The sequence below is a fragment of the Saccopteryx leptura genome, chromosome 1 (assembly GCF_036850995.1).
Source record: "Saccopteryx leptura isolate mSacLep1 chromosome 1, mSacLep1_pri_phased_curated, whole genome shotgun sequence".
Classification (NCBI taxonomy): domain Eukaryota; kingdom Metazoa; phylum Chordata; class Mammalia; order Chiroptera; family Emballonuridae; genus Saccopteryx; species Saccopteryx leptura.
Genome location: NC_089503.1, coordinates 317,651,782 through 317,678,965, shown reverse-complemented (window position 1 = coordinate 317,678,965; position 27,184 = coordinate 317,651,782). Strand labels below are relative to the sequence as shown.

At 53.6% G+C, this 27,184-nt stretch overlaps 1 protein-coding gene across 2 annotated transcripts in view; it reads left to right on the top strand.

Moving 5' to 3' along the window:
- The first annotated feature begins 4,864 nt into the window (after nucleotides 1-4,864).
- The window catches only part of CERK (ceramide kinase), a 36,196-nt gene continuing 13,876 nt past the window's right edge, over nucleotides 4,865-27,184 (top strand). The window contains exons 1-6 of one of the 2 annotated variants that reach the window (XM_066358702.1): nucleotides 4,865-5,119; nucleotides 18,647-18,760; nucleotides 19,573-19,695; nucleotides 21,311-21,436; nucleotides 22,596-22,659; nucleotides 24,733-24,878. In XM_066358702.1, the coding sequence (XP_066214799.1) occupies nucleotides 4,987-5,119; nucleotides 18,647-18,760; nucleotides 19,573-19,695; nucleotides 21,311-21,436; nucleotides 22,596-22,659; nucleotides 24,733-24,878 (706 nt within the window). In that variant the 5' untranslated portion in view covers nucleotides 4,865-4,986. Of the gene's footprint in view, nucleotides 5,120-17,272; nucleotides 17,347-18,646; nucleotides 18,761-19,572; nucleotides 19,696-21,310; nucleotides 21,437-22,595; nucleotides 22,660-24,732; nucleotides 24,879-27,184 lie in introns of those variants that run through there. The other variant, XM_066358703.1, reaches the window with a different exon arrangement.

Genomic DNA, 27,184 nt, shown 5'->3' with positions numbered 1-27,184 from the left:
AGCCCCCAGGAACCGTGGACTGGCCTGTCCCCTCCCTCCCATCAGGAGAAGAAACCCAGAATGCCGCCTACAGGGTAGCCTGTTGGTATAGGGCAGCCTAGAACTCCGCAGACCTGCTTGTTGCCCCCAGGTCGCCCCTTGCCACTGGATTATCCTGACCGAGGTCCCTAACCTCACCTGGAGAGAAGTCACCTTGAGAACTGAGTGAGCTGGTACTAAGCACAGTGATAGGTATCTGTCAGGGCCCAAATGAGGCAGCCACCCTGATGGGCCTGGGAGCCCACAGTGTCCAGACCCGACCCAAACGCGGTCTTTGGGAGCCTCTCCTGGGTGTGGTGCTCCTCACGGCTCCCATGTGTGCCAGCAACCCACATTCCTGGCCATGTTTGGAATTATTTTTGGATAGCCTTACCTCATCGGCCCTTCCAGCTCAAACTTACCCTCTGGCCACCACCCCAAGGGCCACCCTCCACTCCAACCTAGGCTTGGGTTTTCCCAGATGGGCAGGTCTGGTCTCCAACCTCCAGGAGTCAAGTCTGGGTGGGGGCAAGAGCAGGTCAGGTAGGACCGTCCTGCATGCCCTGCCTGGAGGGTGGAACAGACTGGCCTTGCTGGAGGGCCCAGGGGCAATGCCCGATGAGAGTGTAGGCCGCAGCTCATGTGGGTGTCTGTTTTTTCTCTGCAGACTCTCCCACACCAGTGTGATGTAGAAGCACCCACCCATCTAGTGACCTTTCTGCACAACTAGAACAGGTCAGGTTACTTTCCTCGGCCTCAGTCTTCCCATCTGTAAGTGGGGTATATAACTCCTATATCTGGGCCATGTGTGCCCCGTAGGGACGGGTATTTTATAAATCATTAGCTTACTCTCCAAATGTTTGGGCCTCTTCGGGCTCAGGACATTTCTCCGAGGCAGTCAGCCCTGACGGGGGCAGTCAGAAGGCTCCTCCCCTGAGCAGTCCCATGGAGAGGGAGCTGCTGTTCTAAACTCAGATTCAACCTTCCCCTCTTTGCAGGGTGGACTCCCCTGACTACCTAGCTAAGTACACCGCTGCACTGCAGCCCAGCAGGGCTCCAGCCTGCCCTCAGAGCATGTCCGCCCCGCTCAGCTCCATGAGGACATGACACGTCTTCCCCTGCAGCCCCAGTGCCCAAAGCAAGTCCCAGCACGTGGCAAGCACCGGATCTATTCACACGAGGACACCTGGCCCAGATTTATCAATGAAGAAGTGCTCAGAGGTGAGTGACACGCCTACAACCACAGGGCACAGAAGGGTGAGAAGTCCGGCTCCAAGGGCCTGACTTCTCCCATCAGCTGCCTGCCTCCCATCCGCTCTCTCCGTTCAGCCCAGCTTCTCCTCAGGTCCTCCCACAGGAGCCTTCCCAGCAGATGGCAGAAGGGCGAGCCCACGCCCTGGCTGCCTGTGCCTGGCACCAGGTAGCCACGGGTACAGGTCTTATCCTGCCAGCACCTTGTGATTCACTCCTCCCTGGGAGACCAGCCCTGCTCCAGGCTTGGGGCAGGAGCCAGAGAGCCTGGCGCAGATTGGGCTGAAGGTAGGATGTGTGTCCGAGCCCCGCCCTTGGACAAAGCATACCTGATCTCCTCTCTCTGCCCAGCCTCCTCCCTCCCACACTGCTGCTGACGCTCGGGAAATGTGGATGTAAAACTTCTCTGGAAGCCGGTGCTGTGAGTGAAGGGCGGCAGGAAAGAGCTCGTGGGCAGGGAGTCGGAACACCAGCCTCCCTGCCAGGCCTCTTTTGCAGCCTCACTGGGCTAGGCTTCTTCACCCTTACTGGGTTATCCACTTCGAGCTCCTTCAGTTGCCACCGTCAGCTGCTAAAACCCTGTGGTCTGAGTGGGAGACCCAGAGAAGACTCAGATCCTGCCCTACCTTCAAGGAGCTCTGTTGGGGAGACAGCAAAACTATAAAACACTGGGGAAGTTCCAGGTGGGGCTCCCCACCACCCCACCCTTATTCACTCAGTAGACTCCAAGTTCATAGGCCAGGCCCAGGGCTCTCAGTGGCTGTTATGGGTTGAATTGTGTCTCCGTAAAACTCACATGTTGAAACCCTAAACCCCAGCACCTCAGAAGACTGTGTTTGGAGACGGGAACTTCAAAGAGGTGATTACAATAAAATGAGGTCATATTGGGTGGGCCCTCATCCAATCTGACTGGTGTCCTTATAATAGGAAATTTGGACGTGCAGAGACCAGGGTGCTCACGCACAGAGGGATGACCATATGAAGAGGAAGCAAGAGGCCAGTAGTCCGTAAGCCAAAGAGAGTGGCCTTAGAGGAAACCAAACCTGCCAACACCTTGACCTTGGACTTGCAGCCTCTGTGAACTATAACCATGAGGAAACAATTTCTGATAGTTAAGCCACCCGATCTGTGGTATTTTGTAAAACTAACAAAGTAATACAGTGGCCTTCTATCTTGGCAGGGTAGGGTGGGGTGGGGGAGGCGCTGTAATTCTGGCCTCAGTTGGGAGGGGCCTGGCCAATGCAAGACCCTACGCTTCTACCCAGCAGAGAAGGGAATGAAATGAAGGCCAAGTATTCAGAAGATGTGTTTCCTGCAGTTGAGCTGGATGGGATGAGGGTTGGGCAGGGGTCAAGCCCACAACTTTGAGAACAGCAATGGGGGCATGGAAGGGAAGAGGCAGCTTTGCCCTAAGGCAGCTGCCAGCTCCTACTGTGTGCCAGGAGCTGGCTATGAAGCATCCCACGGACAGACAACATAAGCCTTCAAAAGGCTGTGGAGACCCAGCTCCCCTGATGGCTTCCATGCCACCTCACTCACCTCTGCCCTGGCATTCACATGGGGCCCATGCTGGGACTCACTGAGTGCCCTTTCCACCTGTCTGCCACTGAGCCCCACTCGGCCTCCCCCTCACCCCACACCTCCCCCTTCATGCCTCTGAGACCATGGGCAGTTCATGGTGTAGGGCTGACCACGTGGAGCTAACTGGGCTGCTATGTGTGGCCTCACCTCTACATGTGATGCTACAGAGCAGTACTGGTGCCTCCACCTGTCACTGGCCTGCCGAGTGCACAGCTGGCTCCAGCCCTCTGCAGGAGCTAGACATGGCCTGGCTGCCAGCTCGGCCAGGGAGTACGGGCTCAGAACCATAGCTGGGAGCCCCAATCAGCCAGGCCCTGCCACCTGCCCCTGTCCAGTCTGCAGGCTTGGGCTGCAGCCCAGTCTGGCCAGCTTGTCTAAGACAGACATCCTCTTGCAGCGGCCAACACCCATTGTTTACCCAGGTTACCTCACACATGGGCTACCTGGGCCCCGAGGTCCTGTCTAGGAATACAGCATTGCCCTCCAACACCCACAAGTATGCCACCCACTGGGGCCTCCATGCCAGAGGCCTGCTGGCCTCTCCTGCCCAGAGAGCCCAGGGCAGTAGCAGGCACTTGGCACCAGCAGCACCTTCTACCACATCCCATCCATATTCTCTGACCTACTTTCTCTCTGTCCCAGGAGGCCCTGGCCTTGTTTACGGTGACAGCTGCCTGTGTATCTGTTTGGGTTCCCTCCCCATTCAGTCAGCCAAAAGACTGGACACCAGGACACTGCTGGGTGGGGTGGGAGGACACCTGCACCAGCTGCATGCACGGGCTGCCAGGAATGCCGTCCTCTGCCTTCCACCCTCCCAGGGCCCTAGGAGGAAGACCTTTTCTTCCAGCCAGCCTTCCCTGCCTGCCAGCCTGCAGGCCCCCTTGGCTCTGGTGGCTCCCAGGGCAGCTCCCTCTCCAGCATGCCCCCGTGGTAGGTTGGCCACAAGCACCTGGGGAAGTGGCTGCGGGATCCCGAGTGGCTCTCTGCAGCCCCCACCCGCACCTAGATGGGGACAAATACTGTACTCCAATGGGCAGTACAGGATGACTGAACCCTGGCAGGCTTCTGAGCCACACCTCTGCTACTTGTGACCAGGACATGCCTCCTCAGGAGGAATCTGTCCTTAGCCTGAGTGTGCAGGCCCATGAGTCCAGATCTCCTGGTTCAAATGCTGGCTCCATCCCTTACTGCTGACTGCCCAGGGCCAAACACTGTCCCCATGAGGAGTGGGGATGCCACAGCACCTGCCTCCCCAGGTGGTCGTCAGGATGGCCCTGTAAGCACGGGAGAAGGTGGCTATTTCCATGCTGGGCCTTATAGGGTGCAGACTTCCCATGGGTGCCTGCCCTGGCCTTCAAGCTTATTTCTGGGCCAATGGCAGGGCCAGCCCAGACCATGAAGGGCCTAAGATCCAAGAAGGGACCTAATGATGTCCAAAGTCAGATGCCACCTACGGTCGCTGCGTCTGGATTGGCGTGGGTCTCCTGGCGCCCACTTGCAAGGCCAGGCCTTCCTGAGGACCCTAGCCTCCCACTTACTCCGCACTACTGCCCAGGCAGCATCTATGGCACCAGGGGACCTCGCCTGTCATTGGATCTGGCAGGGAGGTGCTATCCAGCGCCACGCCCACAGCGACTGCAGCCGGGACCCTATGAAGGGAAGCCGCCGCCGCCGCTGAGCCTGAGCCCTCCGGACGTGCCCGGGCCCGCGCCCGCGCCCCCGCCCCGTCCGCGCGGCGCGAACCTGCCCAGCCCCTCGCATCGCTCCCCTTAGACCCTTGCATCACCCCCCAGCCCCTCGCATCCCTCCCCCCAGACCCTCGCCTCACCCCCCAGCCCCTCGCATCACCCCCCACCCCGGCCCGCGCTCCCGAGGCTCCCTCCTCGTCCCCCGCCCGGCCCCCTGCGCCTCCCCTCATGCCTGCCGGGTCCCTCGGCCCCTCCTCGCCTGCTGTGCGTACGAGGTGACGCAGCGCCGCCCCGCGCCCCGCCCGCCCCGAGCTGCTGTCGCCGCCGCCGCCGCCGCCGCTGCGACCCAGCCGGGCTCCAGGGGCCGCTAACGGTCCGGCTCCCCTCGGCGTCCGCGCCCCGCCGGTCGCCCTCGCCCAGCCGAGCCGGCGCCCGCGGGGCTGGCGCCATGGGGGCGGCCGAACCGCTGCGCTCGGTGCTGTGGGTGAAGAGGCAGCGCTGCACCGTGAGCCTGGACCCCGCGCGGGCGCTGCTTCGCTGGTGGCCCAGTCCGGAGCCCGGAGCCGGCGTCCCGGACGCGGGTGAGTGTCGCCTCCGGCCCGCGGCTCGCCGGGTGGGGGCGAGGGCCGGGAGGAGGGGGCCACCGTGGCGGGGACGCCCCACCGGAGGCGTGAATTCACTCCGGGGACGCGGTGACAAAGAGTGAGCCAGGCGTGCCGACGGGAGGGCAGCGGGATGTGACCCGGGAGGGTGAAGGGAGGGGTCGTGACCACCTGGAGGTCTGTAGCCAGAGGTAGCCGTGGCGGCCGCATCCCTTGGACAGTCCCTAAAGGATCTGAAGGGCGCCATCAGGACAAGGCTGACTAGGATCCCAAGGGGCTCCCAACCAGCTCTGCGGTTGTTAGTTTAACCCCAGGACAGATGCATCTTTTTAAGGGGATCCAAAACTGAGAGGCAGCCTGGCAGAGGGAGGGGGTTCATTGTGGTGAAAAGTGAAGGAAGGGGTTCATGACCTGTCCCGGATGTCCTGGGGGATGGGGTTGGTTATTCTGGTGACAGGCAGGACGCGTGGCCTCCCGAGGCCCTCCCGATTTAGGGAAGTGCCATTTAGATTTTAAAACAAAAATGAAAAGAAAAAAAGAAAGTGTACAATGGCCTGGAGAACACTGTGCAATGGATGGATGGAAGAGACCCAGGGACTCAGCAGAGGGATGGGCAGAGCTTGTCACCGAGATGTCATTTGACTCTGGGTGAGAGAGGGATTCCAGAAGGCCAGGTTTGGACAGGGAGAAGGCAGAGAGGCGGCTAGGTACAGGAAAGCCAGGCCTGGCAAGTGTGGGTGTGTTCTGCTTCATTCATTTGTCTTCCTCAAGTTATTATGGAAGGCCTGTTGGGCAGGGCATAGCAGTATCCAGCTCAGTGCGTAAGAAAAATTCCCAGACTAGTAGAGCTTTTTCTACTAAAGGGGCACGCACACAGGCATGAGGAGGAGAGCCCTGCAGGGTAGGCAGGTCACTGTGGGATAGGTGGTCCCAGCAACCCTCAATTACATGGCGACATTGCCCAGAGACCTGGAGAGAGCTGTGCACTTTGCAAGGAGATGGTCCTTGCACCGCAAGTGCAAGGCCCTGAGAACAGCCAGGAAGCCAGCATGGATGTGTGGGTGAGGAGGGAGGTGGGGGAGGGAAATGGGGTCTTTGACTCCGACTTGTTTTTTTTTACCGTGAGTGCCATGGAAGCCCCTGGATGGCTTCATCTAGTGTCACATTCATAAAGAACCCTATGGAGAGAGTAGACCCTGGAGGGACAGGAACTGCAGTCAGGAGGCTCTCGGCCTGGTCCAGGCAGGAGGAGTGATGGTAAGCAGGGCTAGGTCTACATAGACTTAAGGAGCTGAGCGAGGGGAATGTGGTCCAGGTTTGTGGCTGACTGCAGTTGCTGGGGTGGAGCAGGGATTTATTGTTTCAATTATTGGGGTAGGGGTGGTGGAGGTCAGAATTTGGGGTGTCTTTTCTATACCTTTAGGGCAGGTGCTGCAGGCGCTTTCTGATGCTGAGGTGGTGGGGCTCTGCAAGTCAGGCAGAGCTGGAATGTCAGGTCGGGCCAAGGTCAAGGGTGGCCTTGGACCCATGACCAATGACCAACACTTGGTGTCCGGCCTTGGAGTCACCAGAAGTCTCATCAGCCAAGAGAGCTTCTCTGTGGCTGGCTGTGTGAGGGTTCACTCCTACAGGATCTTTCTGAGGTCCCCTTTGGGAGAAGTGTCACACTGGAATGTCACCCTGCAGCCTCCTAACAGCCCACCCCCCAGGCCCCCACATCCAGTTCTTGCTCTGTGACGCTGAGGTGAATGGAGACTGGCCCCCTCCGCAGGCTTTGGAGCTTTCCCGCTCCTCTCTGGGCATAAGGGTGACCATACACTGCCCTTGTCATTCTGTTTGATGGGTCACTTCTGAGCCAGCCGTGATGGCTTCCTGCAAGACAGCACCTCCTCGATTTTGCAAATGAAGAGACCGGAGCTATAGAGAATCTTAAGTAACTGGCACAACTAGTGTTTGAACCCGGAGGCTTGGTGGGTCCAAGTCCAGGCGCTGTGCTTGTAAGCAGCTCGAGGTGTGGCCACTCTCAGGCCTGAGAGGCCACCCCTCCCATGTGGGATGTCCAAGTGGGAGGTCACTCATTCCCTATTTGTAGCATTGGCATCCTGGGCCAGCTGTTATTACGGCTTCTGGTCACTGGATCCTGGCCTTTGTGTGGTGGCAGCATCCACTTTTGGTCTGCTTGCGTTTGCTGGCTGCCCACACACAGCTGCCGCCCTCTTTCCTGGACCGGTTGCTGCTCCACTTTTATAAACCCTGATGGTGCTTTTGTGCTTCCTGACAGTCTTCCCCTCCATGGGAGGCTGGGCCCTCTGCTCTCCAACTTGATATGGAGACACAGCTACACCAGCTCTTTGGATTTCCTCGCAACTCTGTACCCAAGGGCCTCAGGCCCACTGTGAATGATTTCATGCTCAAAGGCAGGAGGGCAGATACATACCCATTCACCGGACATTGAATTCAGTTAGTAGAATACAGCACTCAGTCCTGCCACTCCACCCCCTCAGGTATGTCCAGACGTGCCTGGATGGACTGTGGCCTGGTGGAGAGAAAAGGGCTAGAGGTTGTGCGAAAACAGGCTCCAGGAGGACCCCTGAGACCAAGCAGAGGGCCACCACGCAGCTCCGGTGACTGGGGTGGAGGAGGGTGCATTGAGACCCCCTTGGAAGGACAGAGAAGGGAGCTGAGAGCCAGGGACCTACGTGTGTGCCGAGCTGGATGTGGCCACATTGGTAACTTCATCTGGTCCTCTCCGTTTCTTCATAGCATCGCAGGGAGCTGGCTCCTGACCCAGCACGTGCTCTGTCCTCTGGGTTGCCACACTAGGAACTTGACTTAGGGTCCAGGAGCCAAAGGAGCTTGAGGGAAGTGTGTATGTGTGTGTGTGTGTGTGTGTGTGTGTGTGTGTGTGAAGGGGAGCAAGGTCTTTTGCGCTGCTCCCAAGGAAGCAGTGACCAGCCTGTGCTCCTGGGTGGGTGGGTGGGTGGGGGAAGTGGGATTGACTGAAAACAGGAAATCCCTACAGAGGCTTCTCAGAGTGCCCTGTTGTGCTAGTTGAACTTGAAACAGACTGAAACTATATCTGGGTTACACCCCCAGCTGCAGCAGAACACACTCACATAGACTGGAGTGGCTTCTTTTCGAGTTGGGGCTGGGAGCAGTGTGTGTGTGTGTGTGTGTGTGTGTGTGTGTGTGTGGCCCCAGGGGTGGGGGCTGGGACATGGGCGCTTCTGGGGCTCTACCATTGAAGGAGGAACACCCCCATTCCTTCCACCAGCCCCACCTGGGACTCCCAAGCCTGGTGGTGAACTCCTTGGGTAGGTCTCAGCTGTATTCATAAAGTGTGTCCCCCACACTCCTACACAGCGGGCGAAGCCCAGACCCCACACATGAGTGATCCACTGCAGTGAGAAGTGCACAGGCTCTTGAGTTTTCAAAGCAGATATCGGAAAAACAGTGGCCCTCCCTGTAGCTTCCCTGGAGGCACTTGCCTCAGTTATTGTCAGGTCACATGATTTAGCTGGAGCAGAAAAACTGCCATTGTTCTGAGATTATCCCAAGGTGAAGTGGTATCTGTTCTTCTTAAATAGGTCAGCAGCATTTCCTTAAAGGGCCAGCTAGCAAATATTTTAGGTTTTGTGGGTCACAATTTCTCAGCCCTGCTGTTTTAGTGGGAAAACAGCTGCAGACCATATGCAAATGAAGGCATGTGGCTGCCCGCCAATGAAACTTGACTGATACTCACAGGCAGCTGGCTGGATCCTGCCTGCAGTTTGCTGACCCCTCCTCTAAATCATTGTTAGGGAAGGAGGAATGACAATGAGGTGTATGTAAGAGCAGCTAATCCAGATGGCTAAAAATACTTTGACCTTCCAGACAAACAAATCCGGTCATCTGGAAAAATCGCCACTGCAGTTTGGGCAACACACTCATTTGGGTTCTGATGCAGTTGTGCACTTGACCGTAGCAGAAAGCCCATCCGGAGAGGATAGATCTAAGCCTCCTCTGAGGAACAGCATGTACGTTTGTAGACTGACCACCAGAATTGGGCCGGTTCAACTCTTTAACCAGTTTCATACAAATCTCCCTGTTTCAACCATAGTGTGAGGTGATAAAGAACAAAAGGAGCCATACTGGAGTGACATGGTCTGTCTTGGATTATGTTCCACCGGCACTTGAAAAGACTGGGCAGACTGCTGCTGTTGGGTGGAGCCTTGTAGAAATGGGGTCGGATCCTGTTGATGGACACTGGTATTGATCTCTTCCGTGTCCTCACTGATCTTCTGTCTAGTTGTTCTACCAACTGTTGAGAGAGGGGTGTTGATCTCTCCAACTAAAACTGTGCCCTTGTGACCCTGGCTGGTGGCTCAGTAGAGTGTCGGCCCGGTGTATGGACATCCTAGATTCGATTCCCGGTCAGGACACACAGGAGAAGCAACCATCTGCTTCTACCCCTCCCCCTCCCCGTTCTCTCCTCTTCCCCTCCCACAGCAGTGGGAGGCTCAATTGCTTCGAGGGTGGTCCCAGGCGCTGAGCATAAGATCAGCTGATCAGAGAGCATCAGTCTCAGGTGCTAAGAATAGCTTGGTTCTCAAGCATTGGCCCCAGACAGGGTTGCTGGGTAGATCCCAGTCGGGGCACATGCAGGGGGTCGGTCTCTCTATCTCCCCTCCTCTCACCTAACCCCCCCCCAAAACTGCACGTGTCTGTTTTGCCTTGTGGGTCAGTTAGCTTTGGCTTCATGTTTTCCTGCTTTGTTGTTTGGTACATACACGTTCAGGATTGCTATGTCTTCATTTTGAATTGATCCTTTTTTTTTTTTGAAAGATAAGAATTTTATTTATTTTTTTCTTTTTGGTATTTTTCTGAAGTTGAAAATGGGGAGGCAGTCAGACTCCCGCATGCGCCCAACCAGGATCCACCCGGCATGCCCACCAGGGGGCAATGCTCTGCCCATCTGGGGCTTTGCTCTGTTGCAACCCAAGCCATTCTAGCGCCTGAGGCGGAGACCACAGAGCCATCCTCAGCGCCCGGGCCAACTTTGCTCCAGTGGAGCCTTGGCTGCAGGAGGGGAAGAGAGAGACAGAGAGGAAGGAGAGGGGGAGGGATGGAGAAGCAGATGGGCGCTTCTCCTGTGTGCCCTGGCCGGGAATCGAACCCGGGACTCCTGCACGCCAGGCCGACGCTTTACCACTGAGCCAACCGGCCAGGGCTGATTGATTCTTTTTTTCATTGTGTAGTGTCCCTCTCTGTCTCTAGCATATCATCTTGTTCTGAAGTCTACTACATATATCTTTTAACATTGCCTTTCCTGCTTTCTTTTTTTTTTTTTTTTTTCATTTTTCTGAAGCTGGAAACAGGGAGAGACAGTCAGACAGACTCCCGCATGCGCCCGACCGGGATCCACCCGGCACGCCCACCAGGGGCGACGCTCTGCCCACCAGGGGGCGATGCTCTGCCCATCCTGGGCGTCGCCATATTGCGACCAGAGCCACTCTAGCGCCTGAGGCAGAGGCCACAGAGCCATCCCCAGCGCCTGGGCCATCTTTGCTCCAATGGAGCCTTGGCTACGGGAGGGGAAGAGAGAGACAGAGAGGAAAGCGCGGTGGAGGGGTGGAGAAGCAAATGGGCGCTTCTCCTGTGTGCCCTGGCCGGGAATCGAACCCGGGTCCTCCGCACGCTAGGCCGACGCTCTACCGCTGAGCCAACCGGCCAGGGCCCTTTCCTGCTTTCTATTGATTCATGTTTGCATGACATGTATTTTATGTACCTTTACTTCCTACTTGTTTACATTATTTTCTTTGAAGTGAGTTTCTGTAGACCACATAGAGTTGAGGCACGTTTTTTAATCGACTCCACCAGTCTTTGCCTTTTAATGTAAGTATTGGTATGTTAGGGCTTAAGCCTGCCGTTGTATTTTTTTGTTTGTTTTCTGTTTTTCTCCCATTTTTCATTTCTGTTTTCTTTTTGCTGCCTTCCTATAGATTACTTAAAAAAAATTTTATTTCTTAAAAAATTTTTAAATTGCATTTTGATTTACCCATGTATCTTAAATTCTTTTATCTTTTTTTTTTTTTTTACAGAGAGAGAGAGTCAGAGAGAGGGATAGATAGGGACAGATAAACAGGAATGGAGAGAGATGAGAAGCATCAATCATCAGTTTTTCGTTGTGACACCTTAGTTGTTGATTGATTGCTTTCTCATATGTGCCTTGACCGCAGGCCTTCAGCAGACTGAGTAACCCCTTGCTTGAGCCAGCGACCTTGGGTCTAAGCTGGTGAGCTTTACTCAAACCAGTTGAGCCTGCACCCAAGCTGGCAACCTTGGGGTCTTGAACCTGGGTCCTTCCCCATCCCAATCCGATGCTCTATCCACTGCACCACTACCTGGTCAGGCTTAAATTTTTTTATTGTGGTATATCTGTGTCATTTTGAGTGCGCCTCTATGGATAGCCTCTGGGTGGCCGCCCTAGGTATTGGCTTACACATATATAACCCATCTTAGTCTCCTGGCATGGTCACTGTACCTGTTTGAGTGGAGTGTAAAAACCTTACCTCTCTCTGAATCACCTTATTCTCCCCTGTTTTGTAATCATCTTAATTGTTTCCTCCCCATACATTTTGAAACACATTTGTTTTATATTTTTGTCTTTAGCCCTCAAACATAACTTAGAAAAGACAAGAATGGAAGATAATTCTATTGTAATGTCTCATATTTTTGCTTACCATGTTCTCCCCCCCAAACCCCCCAGGAAATCTTCTTTCTACTACCTTTAACTATTCTTTTAGATCAGGTCTGTTGGCAACAAATTCTCTTAATTTTCTTTCACCCGAGAATGTCTTGATTTCTCCTTTATCTCAGAAGGATATTCTTGCTGGGTATAACATTCTGCATTGACGATTCTTTTCTTTCAGCAATGGAAAAATATTGTACCACTTCCTTCTGGCTTCCATGGTTTCTGACGAGAAATCTACTTTCATTCAAATTCTTTCCTCCTCTGGGTAAAGAGTTGTTTCTCTCTTGCACTGATTTAAAGATTCTTTTTTTTTCTTCTTTTCTTTGTATTTGATTTTCAGATGTTTGACTATGATGTGTCTTGATTTGGATTCATTTGGGTTTATTGTATTTGAGGTTATATCTTCAGCCAAATTTGGGATGTTTTCAACATATATATATATATATATATATATATATATATATATATATATATATACATATATACACACACACACACACACACACACTTTTTAGTACCTTTTTAGCTTTTCTCTTCTCTGGAAGTCCAGTGATAAAATGTTTTATTTTTATTTTTATTGTCCCATGGGTCCTTGAAGCCCTGTTAATCCTTTTTAGAATCTTTCTCTCTCTTTTTTTTTTTTTTACAGAGACAGAGAGAGGGACAGAGAACGGAGAGATGAGAAACATCAACTATTAGTTTTTCGTTGCGCATTGCAACACCTTAATTGTTCATTGATTGCCTTTTCATACGTGCCCAACCGTGGGCCTTCAGCAGACTGAGTAACCCCTTGCTCGAGCCAGCGACCTTGGGCTCAAGCTGGTGAGCTTTTGCTCAAACCAGATGAGCCCTCGCTCAAGCTGGCGACCTTGGGGTCTCGAACCTGGGTCTTCTGCATCCCAGTCCGACGCTCTATCCACTGCGCTACTGCCCGGTCAGGCAGAATCTTTCTCTTTTATTCAGAGTAATTTCTATTGTTCTATCTTCTGATTCATTAATTTTTTACTCTGTCCCTCCATTCTGCTGCTGAGTCCCACCTGTCTGTTTTCTATTTTGGTTATTGTATTTTTCAATTCTAAAATTTCAATTTGGTTCTTCATATATATATATTTTTTGCTGAATCTTTATATATTTTTATTTGTTTTAAGTGTGTAATTTCTCAGGAAACATTTCATCATGGTTGCTTTAAAACCTTTGTCAGATAATTCCAACACCTTTATCATCTTAGTCTAGTGCAGGGGTCCCCAAACTTTTTACACAGGGGGCCAGTTCACTGTCCCCCAGACCATTGGAGGGCCGGACTATAAAAAAGAACTATGAACAAATCCCTATGCATACTGCACATATCTTATTTTAAAGTAAAAAAACAAAACGGGAACAAATATAACATTTAAAATAAAGAACAAGTAAATTTAAATCAACAAACTGACCAGTATTTCAATGGGAACTATGCTCCTCTCACTGACCACCAATGAAAGAGGTGCCCCTTCTGGAAGTGCGGCGGGGCCGGATAAATGGCCTCAGGGGGCCGCATGTGGCCCGCAGGCTGTAGTTTGGGGACCCCTGGTCTAGTGATTGATTGTCTTTTTTTTTCCCATTCATTTTGAGATCTTCCTGGTTCTTGGTGTGGTGACTATGTTTTGATTGAAATCTGGACATTTTTGAATTGTTATGAAACTTTGGATCTTATTTAGACCTTCTCTGTTAGCTGACATTCCCTGACACTGCTCCATCAGGGAAGAGGGGAGCTAGTTATTGCCAGGTGAGCGAAGAAGTCCAGGCTCCCTGGGCTTGTTGACAGCCAGGAAGGGGCTCATCATTGCTGCTGGGTGGCAGGGAGTCCTGGCCCCCCACTGGGCCTGCACTGAATGAAGCTCCTTGGCTGGGAGGGGGAGGTGTGCCTCACTACTGCTCCCCTCAGGGTCTTCTCACGGCTGGGTGCGCGGAGCTGGATGGTGGTGAAAGTCCTGACTCTCTGCTAGGGCTCCTGGACCCCACCCAGCAAGGAGGATGAGGGTCGCCCTGCTGTTTGGTAGTCCCTCTTTGGTTCCACTGAGCCCTCACTGCACTGTAGGGAGTGAGGCTGGTTACCAGCTGGCCGGGAGGAAAGTCCTGGCTCCTACTTGGCCTTCTCTTGTACCACCCTGGGGACAACTGTTGCGGTGTTTCATTACACCCCTGAGGGTGGAAGTCTTGGGTCCCTGTTGGTCATTGCTGGTGGGTGGGGGTGGGGCCCATGTTTTCGGTGTGTTTGCTGGAGTAGAAAGTCCTTGTCTAGTTCTCTAGGCATTTTCTGTCTTGTTGGCCTGCCCTTTGCTGGTCCCCTGGCAGAGGTATCAGGCGGTTTTGTTGGAGTTTTTGCTTCTACCCCTTGGTGGTTCTGGGTTGACAGCTTCTCGAACATCCAGTCTGAGATAGGTGAGGCAGGAGAGGGTGTCTCTTCCTCAAGTCCTGAGGTCCGTAGGCAGGCTCTTTTTTCTCTCCACCTCTCAGAGTCTTGGCATATTTGTGTTATATGTAACTTGTGGGAGGAGCCAGGAAACGTACATCTGGTCCACCTTCTTGGAAGTGGAAGGTTCCTGTGCGTTTTTCAGAAAGTCATTTCTCTCTCTGTTCTTGAGAATAGATAATTCCTATTGACACATTTTCAACCCCCTGACTCTCCTTTGTCCTACGCATTCTGCTACTTAGCCTACCTAGTGGACTGTGCATTCAATTTTCAGTTACATTTGGTTCCTTCTAATAGTTTCTTCTCCTGTCTTTCCATTCATTTTAAGAATATTCAGCCAGTCCTGGCTGGGCAGCTCAGTTGTTTGGAGCATTGTCCCAATAGGCCAAGGTTGAGGATTTGATCCCTAGTCAGGGCTCATACAGAGTAGACCAGTGAGTGCATACATGGATGAAATAACAGGTTGATGTTTCTCTCTAGAATCAATATTAAAAAATGTTCAGACTGACCAGGTGGTGGCGCAGTGGATAGAGCATTGGCCTGGGACCCTGAGGACTCAGGTTCGAAACCCTGAGGTTGCCGGCTTGAGTCTAAGATCATAGACGTGACCCCATGGTTGCTGACTTGAAGCCCAAGGTTGCTGGCTTGAGCAAAGGGTCACTGGCTCTGCTGGAGCCCCTCCCATCAAGACACATACGAGAAAGCCATCAACAAACAATTTAAGTGCTGTCACTACAAGTTGATGCTTCTCATCTCTCTGCCTTCCTGTCTGTCTGTCCCTGTCTGTCCATCTTTCTCTTGCAAAAAATAAGTAAATAAATAAATAAATAATAATGTTCAGCTACACCTCAGTAAGCATGTTTTTACCTTGAGTTCATCAGCGTGTCCTGGTTCTTGGTATTTTAATTAGTTTTGTATCCTGGACATTTTGCATATTATGTTGTGAGGTTCCGGGTCCTGTTAAATTCCTTTGGAGAATTTTCTTTTCTTTAGCAGGTGCTCAGCCTGGTTGGGCACAGGTGGCAAGTTCATCTCATATTGTGGGAGGGTTCCCGGGGTATGTGCTGGTCCACTCCAGATTATCTCGTAGCCAGCCTGCTGGGGACTGCCCTGCAACCCGGGTGCTGGCGCAGGTGGCAGCGTGGCTCCCAAGGCCCCTCTGTGCCTCCTGGCATGTTCTGCACGTGTGCCGCTGGGTGTGAGTCTGTTCACACACACCACGTGTGCCGCTGGGTGTGAGTCTGTTCACACACACCACGTGTGCCGCTGGGTGTGAGTCTGTTCACACACACCAAGTGTGCCACTAGGTGTGAGTCTGTTCACACACACAGTCAGGACGCTCTTCTCCATCCCTCCTGCCATACTCTGGCTCCTCTGGCCAGAGTGATGGGTTTTCTCCAGGTGTTTCTGCTATCTGCATCCAGCATGCTGTTCCAGGTCTCAGGCTGCCCTTGGGTCAGTGTTGGAGACAGAGGAGGAAACGGAGATGTTTGAGACTCCTTGCATCACCCTGCGCATTCCCCTGGTGGCTTCTCCAGCCAGCAGCCTGCTGCTGTTTGCTTTCTGAGTCCTCGGTTCATCGCCTCCCTTCCATCTTGTCCGGAGCTCTTCTTCATGATCAGGGAGAGGGATCGGTGGTCATGGGCTCGCCTTGCCTGGCGGGAACTCGAGTCCCAGTGCTGTGTTTGTTTATGCTGACGTCCCATGCCTGCAGCACTGCACCTGCCCCAGAGTCCTCACCACAGCCCTGGACTGATCCTCTTGTCCCCATTTCAGAGACAGCCCTCTGGGGTCAGAGAGGTCTTGACTCATGGGAGGGGCATTCTAGATGTTGGACACGAGATCCTGGGGTACGCTCCCTTCGAGGATGTGGATGTGGGGATCATTTCTATAGTTCCCACTGGCCTTTCATGGCAGGTGGTTGGGGGAGAGCAACATTCAGCTTATTCCCCAGCCCTCCGCTGCCGTGAGGCTCACACAGGCCCCGCTGCTGTCTGTGCCCTCTGGTCCTGGGATGGGAACGCTCACACAGGATGGCACGTGGTATGAGGAGAGGAGAGAGCGCAAGTGTGAATCGGAGATGGGGTGTCCTGTGGGGCAGCGCTTTCGTCCTGGCGCTGGCTCTGCTGGTGCAAGGTCCACAGGTCCAGAGTTCGTGCGGCACGTCTCCTGAACCCACATTCCAGGGACACGGAGCAGCACCAGCTCTGCCCCTCCCCCCAGAACCTCCTGTTCGCAGAATAGGAAGAGCCTAGTCCTGGGATCTGGCTGGGTGGGAACCTGGCCCCAGACCTTCGTGAGGAGGCAAGGACAGAAGCCACAGCCATGGAAGGATCCGGGCAGAGCATGCCAGGTCCACATTTTTGTCTTCCAGTCCTCGGTGACCTGAGGGGCTGGGCAGGGAGGGAGTCAGGGCTCTGGGCTTGCTGAGCAAATGAGCACCTAGGACAGAGCACTCTACCCAGGCTGGGGGTAGAGGAGGGGAAGGAGTGTCTGTAATGGGGGTGGCAGAGTAGGAAAGATAGGTTTAGATTTAGAAGGTTGGGTGTGAAATCCTCATGGGACATGCCTGTGGCTGTACCCGTGCACTTCTGGGGACCAGGGACACAGGAGAGTGCCTGTTGTAACCCTGACAGCGGTGGCGGGGCCCCATGTTCATCTGCCTTTGAACTTAGAAGGGGTTGCGAGGCACATTAACCCCATGAGACTGTGGTTCTCAATCGGGCGACGTCGTCCGCTGGAGGCACTGGCCAGTGTCTGGCAGAGAGGTGCCTGTGATGCTGGGTGAGCGGCGCTGTTCTAGGGAAGCATCCAGGGAGTCCTGCAGTTTCCGTTCCTTCTGTCCTTCAGATACTGTCCATTCCAGGTTATTTGACTCAGAAGTTGGCTTAAAAGAGGGTGTCGGGTTGTTACTTTACAAAGAGGAAGATGACTCCGCAAGCCTCCACAGACAAGGCCATGATCAGCCCCAGGAATGCAGTGGAGCTGAGGTCATGAGCGCAGTTCCGCCCACGGTAGAAGCTGGTGAGCACGGGGTCAGCCTGGGGAGGGGTCAGTGTTGCCGATACTGGCCCCAAACGTGGGGTGGCTGATAAGGAGAAGGCCACTGAAGCTCGGGCCATGGCCCGGACCAGCCTGGGCTCAGGGTCCTTTGTTTGTGTCGAGGGAGTTCTCTCAGGCATGTTGCTGGTATTGACTCGGCCACCTGCCAGGTTCGGTCTGGTCCGGGAGGGAGCTTTCTTCAAGGTGACTCTATGACCTCTCATCTCCTCACGTGCTCTTACCACAGAACTTTACCTTTTCTGTCTCATCTCACACACAGTGCAAGAGTTTGCAAAGTGCAAGCAAAAGCTAGTATTATGTAGAAAACGAAAGCACCCTGCGTTCCCACGGTCAGCACTTCGCAAGACCTCCCTCCAGCGCCCGCTAACCTGTGGTTCCCATTTACGTGTCATGTGTGCCCACAGTGTGGGCAGTGGGTGCCTCGCCATACCGCACGTTTAGGTTGGCCAGTGCAGGCCATGTCATTCCGTCCACAGAGGACCAGGGGTGGCTTCACCATTGCCCCCAGGACCTGACCCGGTGGGAGACGTGCTTCCCGTGCCCTTCAGCGACTTGCTGTCGACCTTCTCGGTCCTTTCTGGGGTGCTTTGCTTTTGGAGGCTTGTCTTCAGTCCTCACAGCTTCCTGAGTCCTGTGCAATCCGAGGCAAGCTCCTCGGGGCCCACGGTATCGGTCACAGGCTGTCACCCCAACGTCTCCCACAGCTGGGTTTCCATCCCGCTTTACCGGGAGCCCTCACCTGGTGTCGTTTGAAGGCCTGTCTGTAATCACAGCTGTGAGCCCCAAGCATGCCCAGAGAGCACAGGTGTCCCAGAGCACAGATTGTCTGGTGCTGTCACCTGCCTTAGGTCCAGTCAAGTCTCCCCTTTGTCCCGCTGCCCTGGGTCCTGGTCATCTGGGTCTTGCCATGTCCCCCTGCCCCAGGTGGATTTCAGAACCAGGCTAAGGGCTGACACTGTTTGTTGACCATCTCTCCCCAAAGTGAGTGCAGTGGCTCATGCCACTTGAAGGGCTGCAGATCATGTGAAAAGTTTTGTCTGTTTGATGATTCTCTTGAATAAAACACTCGATTTCCCGATAAACTTGAGTTCCCCAGCTTTACTCAGCTCTGAATTTTACAATTCCATGTAACTTTGCCTTTGACTTTTGGGTTTCTAAAGAACATGGAAACAGACAGTTCCCGGCATATTGGAGTTGGGCTTCTTGTGTTCACGTGAATGGACGAGTTTGTCTGACACGCAGGTTCCCGGTGTCATTTCAGGTGCCTACTCGGTGCCCATGTCTGAGATCGTCGCGGTGGAGGAAACGGACAGTCACGGGAAACACTATGGCAGTGGAAAATGGCAGAAAATGGAAACACCATTTGCTTTCACAGGTAACAGAACCCGGATGTCTCCCGCCCACAGCTCCTCATCAGTTCTGTGCAGGTTATGAGAGAGAGGGCTTTTCTTTTTGCTTCTTTGCTTGTTTAACAAACTTGGTGTCTCCTTGGTGAGTGTGTGTGTGTGTGTGTGTGTGTGTGACAGAGAGAGAGACAGAGAGGGACAGATAGGGACAGACAGGAAGGGAGAGAGATGAGAAGCATCAATTCTTCATTGTGGCTCCTTAGTTGTTCACTGATTGCTTTTTCATATGTGCCTTGATGGGGGGGGGGCTAGAGGAGAGTGAGTGACCCCCTTGCTCAAGCCAGCAACCTTGGGCTTCAAGCCAGCGACCTTTGGGCTCAAGCCAATGACCATGGGGTCACATCTGTGATCCCACGCTCAAGCCAATGACCCCGCACTCAAGCTGGTGAGCCAGCACTCAAGCCAGATGAGCCTGCATTCAAGCTGACAACCTCTGGGTTTCAAACCTGGGTCCTCTGGGTCCCAGTCTGAGGTTCTGTGCCACTGCACCACTGCCTGGTCAGGCTCCTTGGTTTATCTTTATACATACTTCCTTGTATCATTTTCATGATTTGATTTTAATTTATGCTTTGGTTTTTCTTTTCTTAATTTTTTTTACTTGGGTTAAAAGAACTGAGAAGTAGGATTTTCCCCTAGTGTTTCTTGGAAGTCCTAACTAGTCAGCAGGGGCAAACTGTGTGGCATCTGGAGCTCCGAGCCTGTGGTGGACATGGGTGGCTACCTCCTGCGGGTCAATCATGGAGGCTGCGGGCTAGGGACTAATGCGCCTGTTTCCATGCAGTGCACTATGTGAAGAGAGCCCGGCGCCACCGCTGGAAGTGTGCTCAGCTGACTTTCTGTGGTGCTGACGAGCACCTGTGCCACCTGTGGCTGCAGACCCTCCGCGAGCAACTGGAGGAGCTGAGTATGTGCAGCGTTTGCATTTACAGAAATACCAAGGATGGCGGTACCTGCATGTGTGTGTATGTGTGAGTGCATATGTGTGCACGTGTGTGCAGTGTGCATGTGTGAGTCCATGCATGTGAGCGTACCTACACATGTGCATGTGTGTGCAGTATGAGTGCATGTGTGAGTATGCACACACGTGTGCACGCACGCACATGGGGTGTGCAGTATGCTTGAGTGTGTGAGGGTGTGTATGCACATGTGCATAAGCGTGTGAGTACATGTTTATATATGTGTGTGAGTGTGCTCATGTTTATGTATGTGTGTGTGCATGTGCAGACCCAGGTATCTACCTACATGTGTGCACGTGTGTACATGTGTGTGTGTGAGTACGTGCATGTGTGTGTGTGTGTGCATGCATGTACGTGTGCATGTGCATGCTGTTGTGCTCTTTCCTCCCCGTCTCCTGTCACAGCCCCTGTAACCATGCTGGTGGTGATGCATCACTGTGACTTTTACACATTTTCAAATCAGAGGACCAGTTGGGTATAGTGCCCACAGCAAAAGCTCTGTCTGGAGATTCAGCTCAGCATGACATTTGAGACGTTCGTCCCTAGCGTGGGGTGCGGCAGAGGCCGCTGTGGTGGCCGCATGGTGCTCTGTGGTGTGGATGTGCATTTATTCATCCACTTTGCCGCTGGCAGTCATTGGGATGTTTTCCCGTTGTGGGCTCTGCAGGCAACGCCACCACAAGTGTCCCAGTGTGTGTCTTTGGCCAAACATATTTACACTTCTAATGGGAGCCTACCTGGGCGTGGGCTTGCTGATTGGACAGGGTGCGTGTGTCCTACCCCAGTAGATTGACGTTCATCAGGGAACATCAGTGAACATCAGTTCTGGCTGCCCTGCCTCTTAACCACACTCCTAAAATTTTAGCCCTTCTGGTGGCTGTTAGTATTCTTGATTGTGGCTGTAATCTCCATTTCTGTTTATGGGCCATTTGGAAACCCTCTGAGCTGTCAGTTCAAGTCTCTTGTCCATTTTCCTGTTGGGTTGCCTTTCTTAACCACACCTAGAAATGCTTTACCTGTTGTGGGTCTGAATCTTTTCATTGGACTTACGAATTACAGATACTTTCTCCCACTGGATGGCTTGCATTTTCACTGTCTTCATGTTTTAATGATGAACAGACAGTCTTAATTTTTTTTTTTTATTCAGTGAGAGTGGGAAGAGGCAGAGGCAAACTCCTGCATGCTCCCCGACAGGGATCCACCCGACAAGCCCCCTACTGGTTGATGCTCTCCCATCTGGGGCCACTGCTCTGTTGCTCAGCAACCAAGCTTTTAGCACCTGAGGCGAGGCCATGGAGCCATCCTCAGTGCCTGGGGTCAACTCGCTTGAATGATTCAAACCAAGGCTGCAGGAGGGGAAGGGGTGGGGACGGGGACAGGGAAGGGTGCTGGTTACTTCTCCTGTGTGCCCTGACCGTGAATCAAACCCGGGACTTCCACACAGCGGGCTGACGTAGAGTGGAACTCTCAAACCACCGCAGTTTCATTTTGCTCAGTACCACAGTTTCTGGTTTTGCTCCTTTGCTGTATTACTGTGACCCACACATTGCTGTTGTCTTGTAGCCTGCAGACCGAAGCATCTACTGGTATTCATCAACCCGTTCGGGGGAAAAGGACAAGGCAAGCGGATTTACGAGAGGAAAGTGGCACCACTGTTCACGCTGGCCGCCATCTCCACCGAAGTGGTCGGTAAGGGTTGGCGCACAAGTGCCTTGGAGAAAGACACAAATGAGGCCACTGGAGATTTGTATTTTGTAAGATTGGTTTAAACAAAATAGAATGGGTTTGGGGTTTTTTTCGTGTGTATTTTTTTTTTTTTTACAAAACAGGAGAACAGTACAAATAAAGAGTGCAGAGTTTTCTAGCAACTCCTGGTGTTGAAAGCACTCAGGAAAAACACTGAAGATGAAAGGATAAAAGTCACGGGCAGAAAATTCTTGCGAGAAAGCAATACAAGCAATTAAAAGTATTTAGAAATAAGTTTACCAATAAGGGACATTTTAAGAAACATAACATGATGTTGCATTTGTGGCTCCAAGTTTTCAGAGCAAGTTCTTGCTGCTGGGAAGGCACCGCGAGGCGGGCCCTGGGAGGCGCGCATGGGGAGGGTCCCTTGTGCACTTACTCAGGAGCACTGGGCAATGGGCCACATAGGTCAAGGGGCTTTAAAATGAGGGGTTCTGCCCAGTAGTCCAGTTTTCCACATCTTTCCTAGGGAGATAGTCAGATGCCCGTTGCCACATTTTACAATAACAGAACGTTGGAAACAGCTTAAACAGGAAGCTGGCAGATAAAAATGTGGCAAACTTGAAGGAAGAGCACATAGTCCTTTCAAATGGTCCTTACAAAGAATGTTTAATGGTACAGAAGTGAAGGTGACGTGACGTTAGGAAAACAGTATGCAGCGTTGTTCACACACTAAAATTCCAACAGAGGTTTTGTTTCTCAAGCGGGGACATGCAGACTCTGGACCAATTTTATGTTGTCTACATCTTGGTGTATTCTAAAATTTTCTGAGTGACTTGGATAGTAAGGAAAAGCTGTAACATAGAAGAATAATTTCTTTCCCAAAAGTCATCCTCTGTTGGCACTTAAATGCCAAGAATGTGCCGTTGTCATCACCCCGTGGAATGTCTTCTAAGAGAGGGGCGTGCTGCACTGAGGTCGACATGATCTGTTTTCTCTAAGGGGCCTTAGGTTCCGTCTGTGAAGGGGCTTCTTACAGGAAGTCCTCCTGAGGGTTTTACTGGACCTTGTTTTCAAAGACTAATTTACTTGTCTTCCATGTTAAGAGTAGGGTCACAGATTTAGTGTAAACTGTATGACGGTCTCATTATTTCTTCCGCAGTCACGGAAAGCGCTAATCATGCCAAGGAGACTTTGTACGAGACGAACATGGACAAGTATGATGGGTGAGTGAGTGTCCTCCAACCCGATACGTGAGCAGAGCATCCTCATCAGATCTTACCCACCCGCCTTAGTTTCGTTCGCTCCTTTCCTTACATTTTCCCCCCTGGTTGTAAAAGTACACAGGCTTCTTGTAGAACATGAGAAGCAGCAGACGATTTAGAGTTCCGTGTTCTCCTACGGCCCAGAGAGAAACATTGTCTCGCCCATGTGTGTTTTCTTTTTGGTCTTCCCCAACTCCGTGTAGAATTTCGTGAGTGCATGTCACAGATGTGATCACACTCACCGCATGTCATCCCTACAGGAGTTCACTGTATGTTTCCTAAAAAATAAGGGCATCTCTTACAGAACCAGGGATATAGCCCAGGAAATTAGGGCTGACATGGTGACCTATCTGCAGCCCTCAGGTCCTGCCAGTGGTCCCACTATATATTTATAGCAGAAGAAAACCCAGGACTGTGCTCTGCCCTCTGATCAGTCATCCTTTCTCTCCCGTCTTCTGAAAGGCAGAGCAGCTTGGCCTTTCTCGGGGTGGCTGAGGGCAAACCGTCACTCTGCAGCGTGTCTCGGTTTGAGTCTGTACGATGTTCCCCCTTGGTCAGACCCCACCGGCCGTGTCCGGCTGCAGTGACACAGAAGGGGTGTTGTGAGTGTGCCTGGTGGATGATGGTGTTCATGTTGCCTCTACCTGCTGGCACGTCAGCTCCTGCAGCACTGGCTTCCTCTGCCTCGTGGACAGGGCAGGCAGGTGGTACCTAGGAATAGGTGGCAAAGGAAGGTCCATGGAACACTCATAAGGATCAGGTCTGTGTTTCGTAACATTTCTGAAAGCTCCGTGGCAAGTAGCAATGAAGTGGGATTGGACCCAGGGGGATTGAGAGGTTCTGAGTTGGGGGCAAGAGCTGGCTGGACAGTGGCAGAGGGCACATGCAGAGGGATGGTCTTCAGGACTTCTGGGGGGAGAAGCGGCTGGTCACAGTGACTGACTCTTGAAGAAGATGCCCAGGGTAACCTGACTCAGGCCCAGGTGGGGCGTCAAGCTGAGAAAGGAGCGGAGGGTTTTGAGGATGATGGTACATCCACTGAAGAAAGTGTCCACTGGGCTGTGGAGTTGGCAGGGTGAGTCACCTGCTCTAGTCTGACCAGTGAGATGGTTAAGGGACGGCAGGGGGCTGGGTGGCCAGAATCCAGTCCTGGTCTGTGCCTCCCCAGCAGTGCGGTTGTGGCAGCTGCACCATCTCTGTGCTGGGGTCCTGGTCAGGTGTGTCATTGCACCCCCGTGTCAGCAGTGCTGGAAGGCTCTAGGAGGAACAAAGCTGCACCCGTGTCCCTGGGGACATCAGAAATGTGTGGGGTGACCCCAGAGGAGAGGTTCTGGGACATAGATTTAGGAGTCACACAGTGGGAGTCGGGTCACAGGCCAAGGAGCAGGTGGAGTTCCCCACAGAAATGGGAAAGAGCATCAGAGGCATTGGGGTGGTTGGGGACAGGGAGAGACCATCAGGAGGGGAAGGAGCTGCTGTCACCTGCCACAGAGGCCCAGTTTCCAGGCTGCCTGCTGGGAGTGGGGCCCAGGTCCTGGAGAGCTCGGTCAAGGCAGAGACAGGCCTGTTTTGGTTTCGCTTTGTCTGGCTGTGTATTGGCAGCTAGGCCTGAAGGGAAGGACAGGCCTGTGGGCCAAGGAGACTTTCTCTGCAACAAGGGACACGCGGGGCACGGCAGGGCCTGCAGCTTGTCCTGGTCCTGCCCCTGGTGGCCTTTGGGAGCCTCAGCCTCCTGGAGGCTGTGACGGGCATTAGAAGTGTGTCGTCCTGGGGTCTGGGAAGATCTGACCGCAGGAAGCAGTGAACGGGCCGCTCCAGAAGGCAGCTGCGGTGAGTGTGGGGGCACAGGGTTCAGGAAGGAGTGGACGCTGAGTCGGCCACCTCGTGGGCCACCCTGATTGTCCCCTGGGAGTCCGAGCCATCCTGTGCTCAGGAACACGCTGCTCCTCACAGGAACACCATGAGGAGCGTAGAAAGAAGGGGTCGCAGGGACGGCAGTGCGGGGACCTCACGTGCCCGTGTTTGCTCCCGCAGAGTCGTCTGTGTTGGTGGGGACGGCATGTTCAGCGAGGTCCTGCACGGCGTGATAGGAGGGGTGCAGAGGAGTGCCGGCGTGGACCAGAACGAGCCCCGGGCGGCGCTGGTGCCCAGCCGGCTGCGCATCGGCATCATCCCCGCAGGTAGGACCCTGCCCTCGCAGCCCCGGCGCCTGTGACTCGGATGTGCTCACTTCCTGGCTGGAGGCCTTTTCAAAAGAGAGGGTCTTCAGAAAGACTGGTTGTGGGGCACAGCGTCTGCAGCACCAGCTGCAGGGCCAGGTGGAAAGCCAGTCTGGTCTGGTCTTACCCATCATATGGGGAGGACGTGGGAAATGTCCTGAGAGGTGAGGGAGCAGCTGTTCCGGGGGAGGCAGCAGGGTCCACAGAGCTCCCGTCTGAGCAAGGGTCCTGTCTGAGCAAGGGTCCTGGGGTCTGAGGGCCTGGCTCTTCTCTAGATAATTGTGGAAATAGCCACCTTGGGGCTGGTCGTCCCAGCGTGCACTCAGGAGTGGGAGCATCGTGCTGGTTTGGCCCACAGTTCACTGGTTAACCCCACAGGTCTCTCCCTCCTGCCCTCTGGCCGCTGTAATGAACTCAGGACAGTCGGGATTTTCTCCCTTTGGCCGACTTCCCACGATGGGGCCACCCACACTGGGCTACCTTGGCGTTTTCTTCAGGTTTATTTCTTTATTTAAACTGCTATCACTACACAACTATTGCTACTTTTTTGAGCAGTGGTTGGTGACTGACCCAAGGGTCACAGAGCCATGTTTGGAAGGAATCTCGTCCTGTTCCCGGAAGTCCTGCTTCCTGCCAGATGCTGACCGCCTGGGAGTGGGGGGACGGGCTCCGCTTTCACGGAACCGACTGTCTGGTGGTGGGGGACGGGGAGCTCACTAAGTCACTGCCAGCCCCCAGAACACAGACGGGGCATGGGCAGTTGTGTAGCGCAGACCCAGAGGAGCGGAGAGACAGGAGGGGGCTCAGTGCATTGGGGGCAGTGTGTCAGACAGGGCTAAGCAGGCAGGCAGTTTGGGGTCCGGCAGCTGCTGACTGGGCAGCGGGGCTGTGTCTGGAAGGCTGGCTCTGTATTTTGCATGAAGCACCCGGGCCTTTCACAAACGAGAGTGTTAAGCTAAAGGGAGGGGCCCTCTCATTGGTTCAGAGTTCTGCAGACAACTCAGCAGGGGTGAGGTGTCTCTGTCTGACCTGGTGTCTAGGCCCAGCCCGCAGCTGCAGGTTAGGCTCTGGGTAAACAAACATCACTAGACATGCATCATGGACTTCTGTTCTCATGACAGTTCCGAGGGGTCAGTGCCATAATCGTCCCATTTCATGGATGAAGCGAGGCACGAGGGTGAGGCCACAGGGTCACCCAGAAGGGCGTGGATGGCCAGGGAGCAGAGACCACTCTACCCGGCCGCTGGCCGGAAGTCCCTTTCTGACTGGCAGTAGTGTTGTTTGTTCAGTGTATTTATTCCTGGTTGTTGTTGGTTTACAGCTTTTTTCCAAGTTAGGCTTTTGTGTGTGGTATGTTCTGGACTGCTTGGGCTACTTTTTACATTGTAATCCGGTTTTCCTTTATGCCTTTTATCACTATTTGCTGATGGTAGCGGCAATACCTAAAACCCTAAGCTATTAAACTTTGAAAAGAGCGTAACTGCTCACATCTGCCCTGTGTTTGGAGGGCCCTGCCCTGGACTGAGGGCTGTGCACTCTGGGCCTTGGGGTTCCGCAGAGCACGGTGTGGCCTGTGCCCAAGGCAGGCGTGCAGGGTCTCCCCTAGCAGGCTACCTCAGAGAAGGAGCCTCTGAGTGGTGGTTCTGGTAAGGGGCCAGGAGGCCTTCCTGAGAGGTGACAGGTGAGGTCCAGCGGGCATGGACATGGGCCACGCTGAGGGTCAGCTGACACAGGATGGTGGTAGGAACAGGCTGTGCTCTCAGTACAAGAGGCCATGTGGCTGAACGATGCCAGGGGTGGGGTTACAGAGGGGACTGGACAGAGGCAGGGCTCACGTCCAGAAAGCCATCCCAGGAAATACGGTGGGAAGAAGTCTTAGGTCAGCAGGAGAGTGACCTCTGACCGGGCTTGAGGACCAGGCCCTATGTTCTGTTCTAGGAGCAGCTGGAAACAGTTGCCTGAGTCCCAGGGAGGACACTGGTGACTTGGCCAGTGGGTGGGTGGGGTGGGGGTGGAGGCAGTGGTTGGCTGTAACTAGGGCATAGCTTTGGAGCAGAGTCAGCAGGAATGGGATGGCGGAGTGAGAGTGCAGGAAGCAGCAGGGACGACCCAGTGGGAATGCAACGAGGAATCAGGAGAGGACCCGAGTTCTAATGGAGACCTCGAGATGTGGCGCCTAGAGGAGGCCCCAAAGCAGAGATTGAAGTGGGTGTCTAGTGTCCTGGAGGAGCCACGGGTGGTGTGTTAGGGTCCCAGGATCGAGGTGG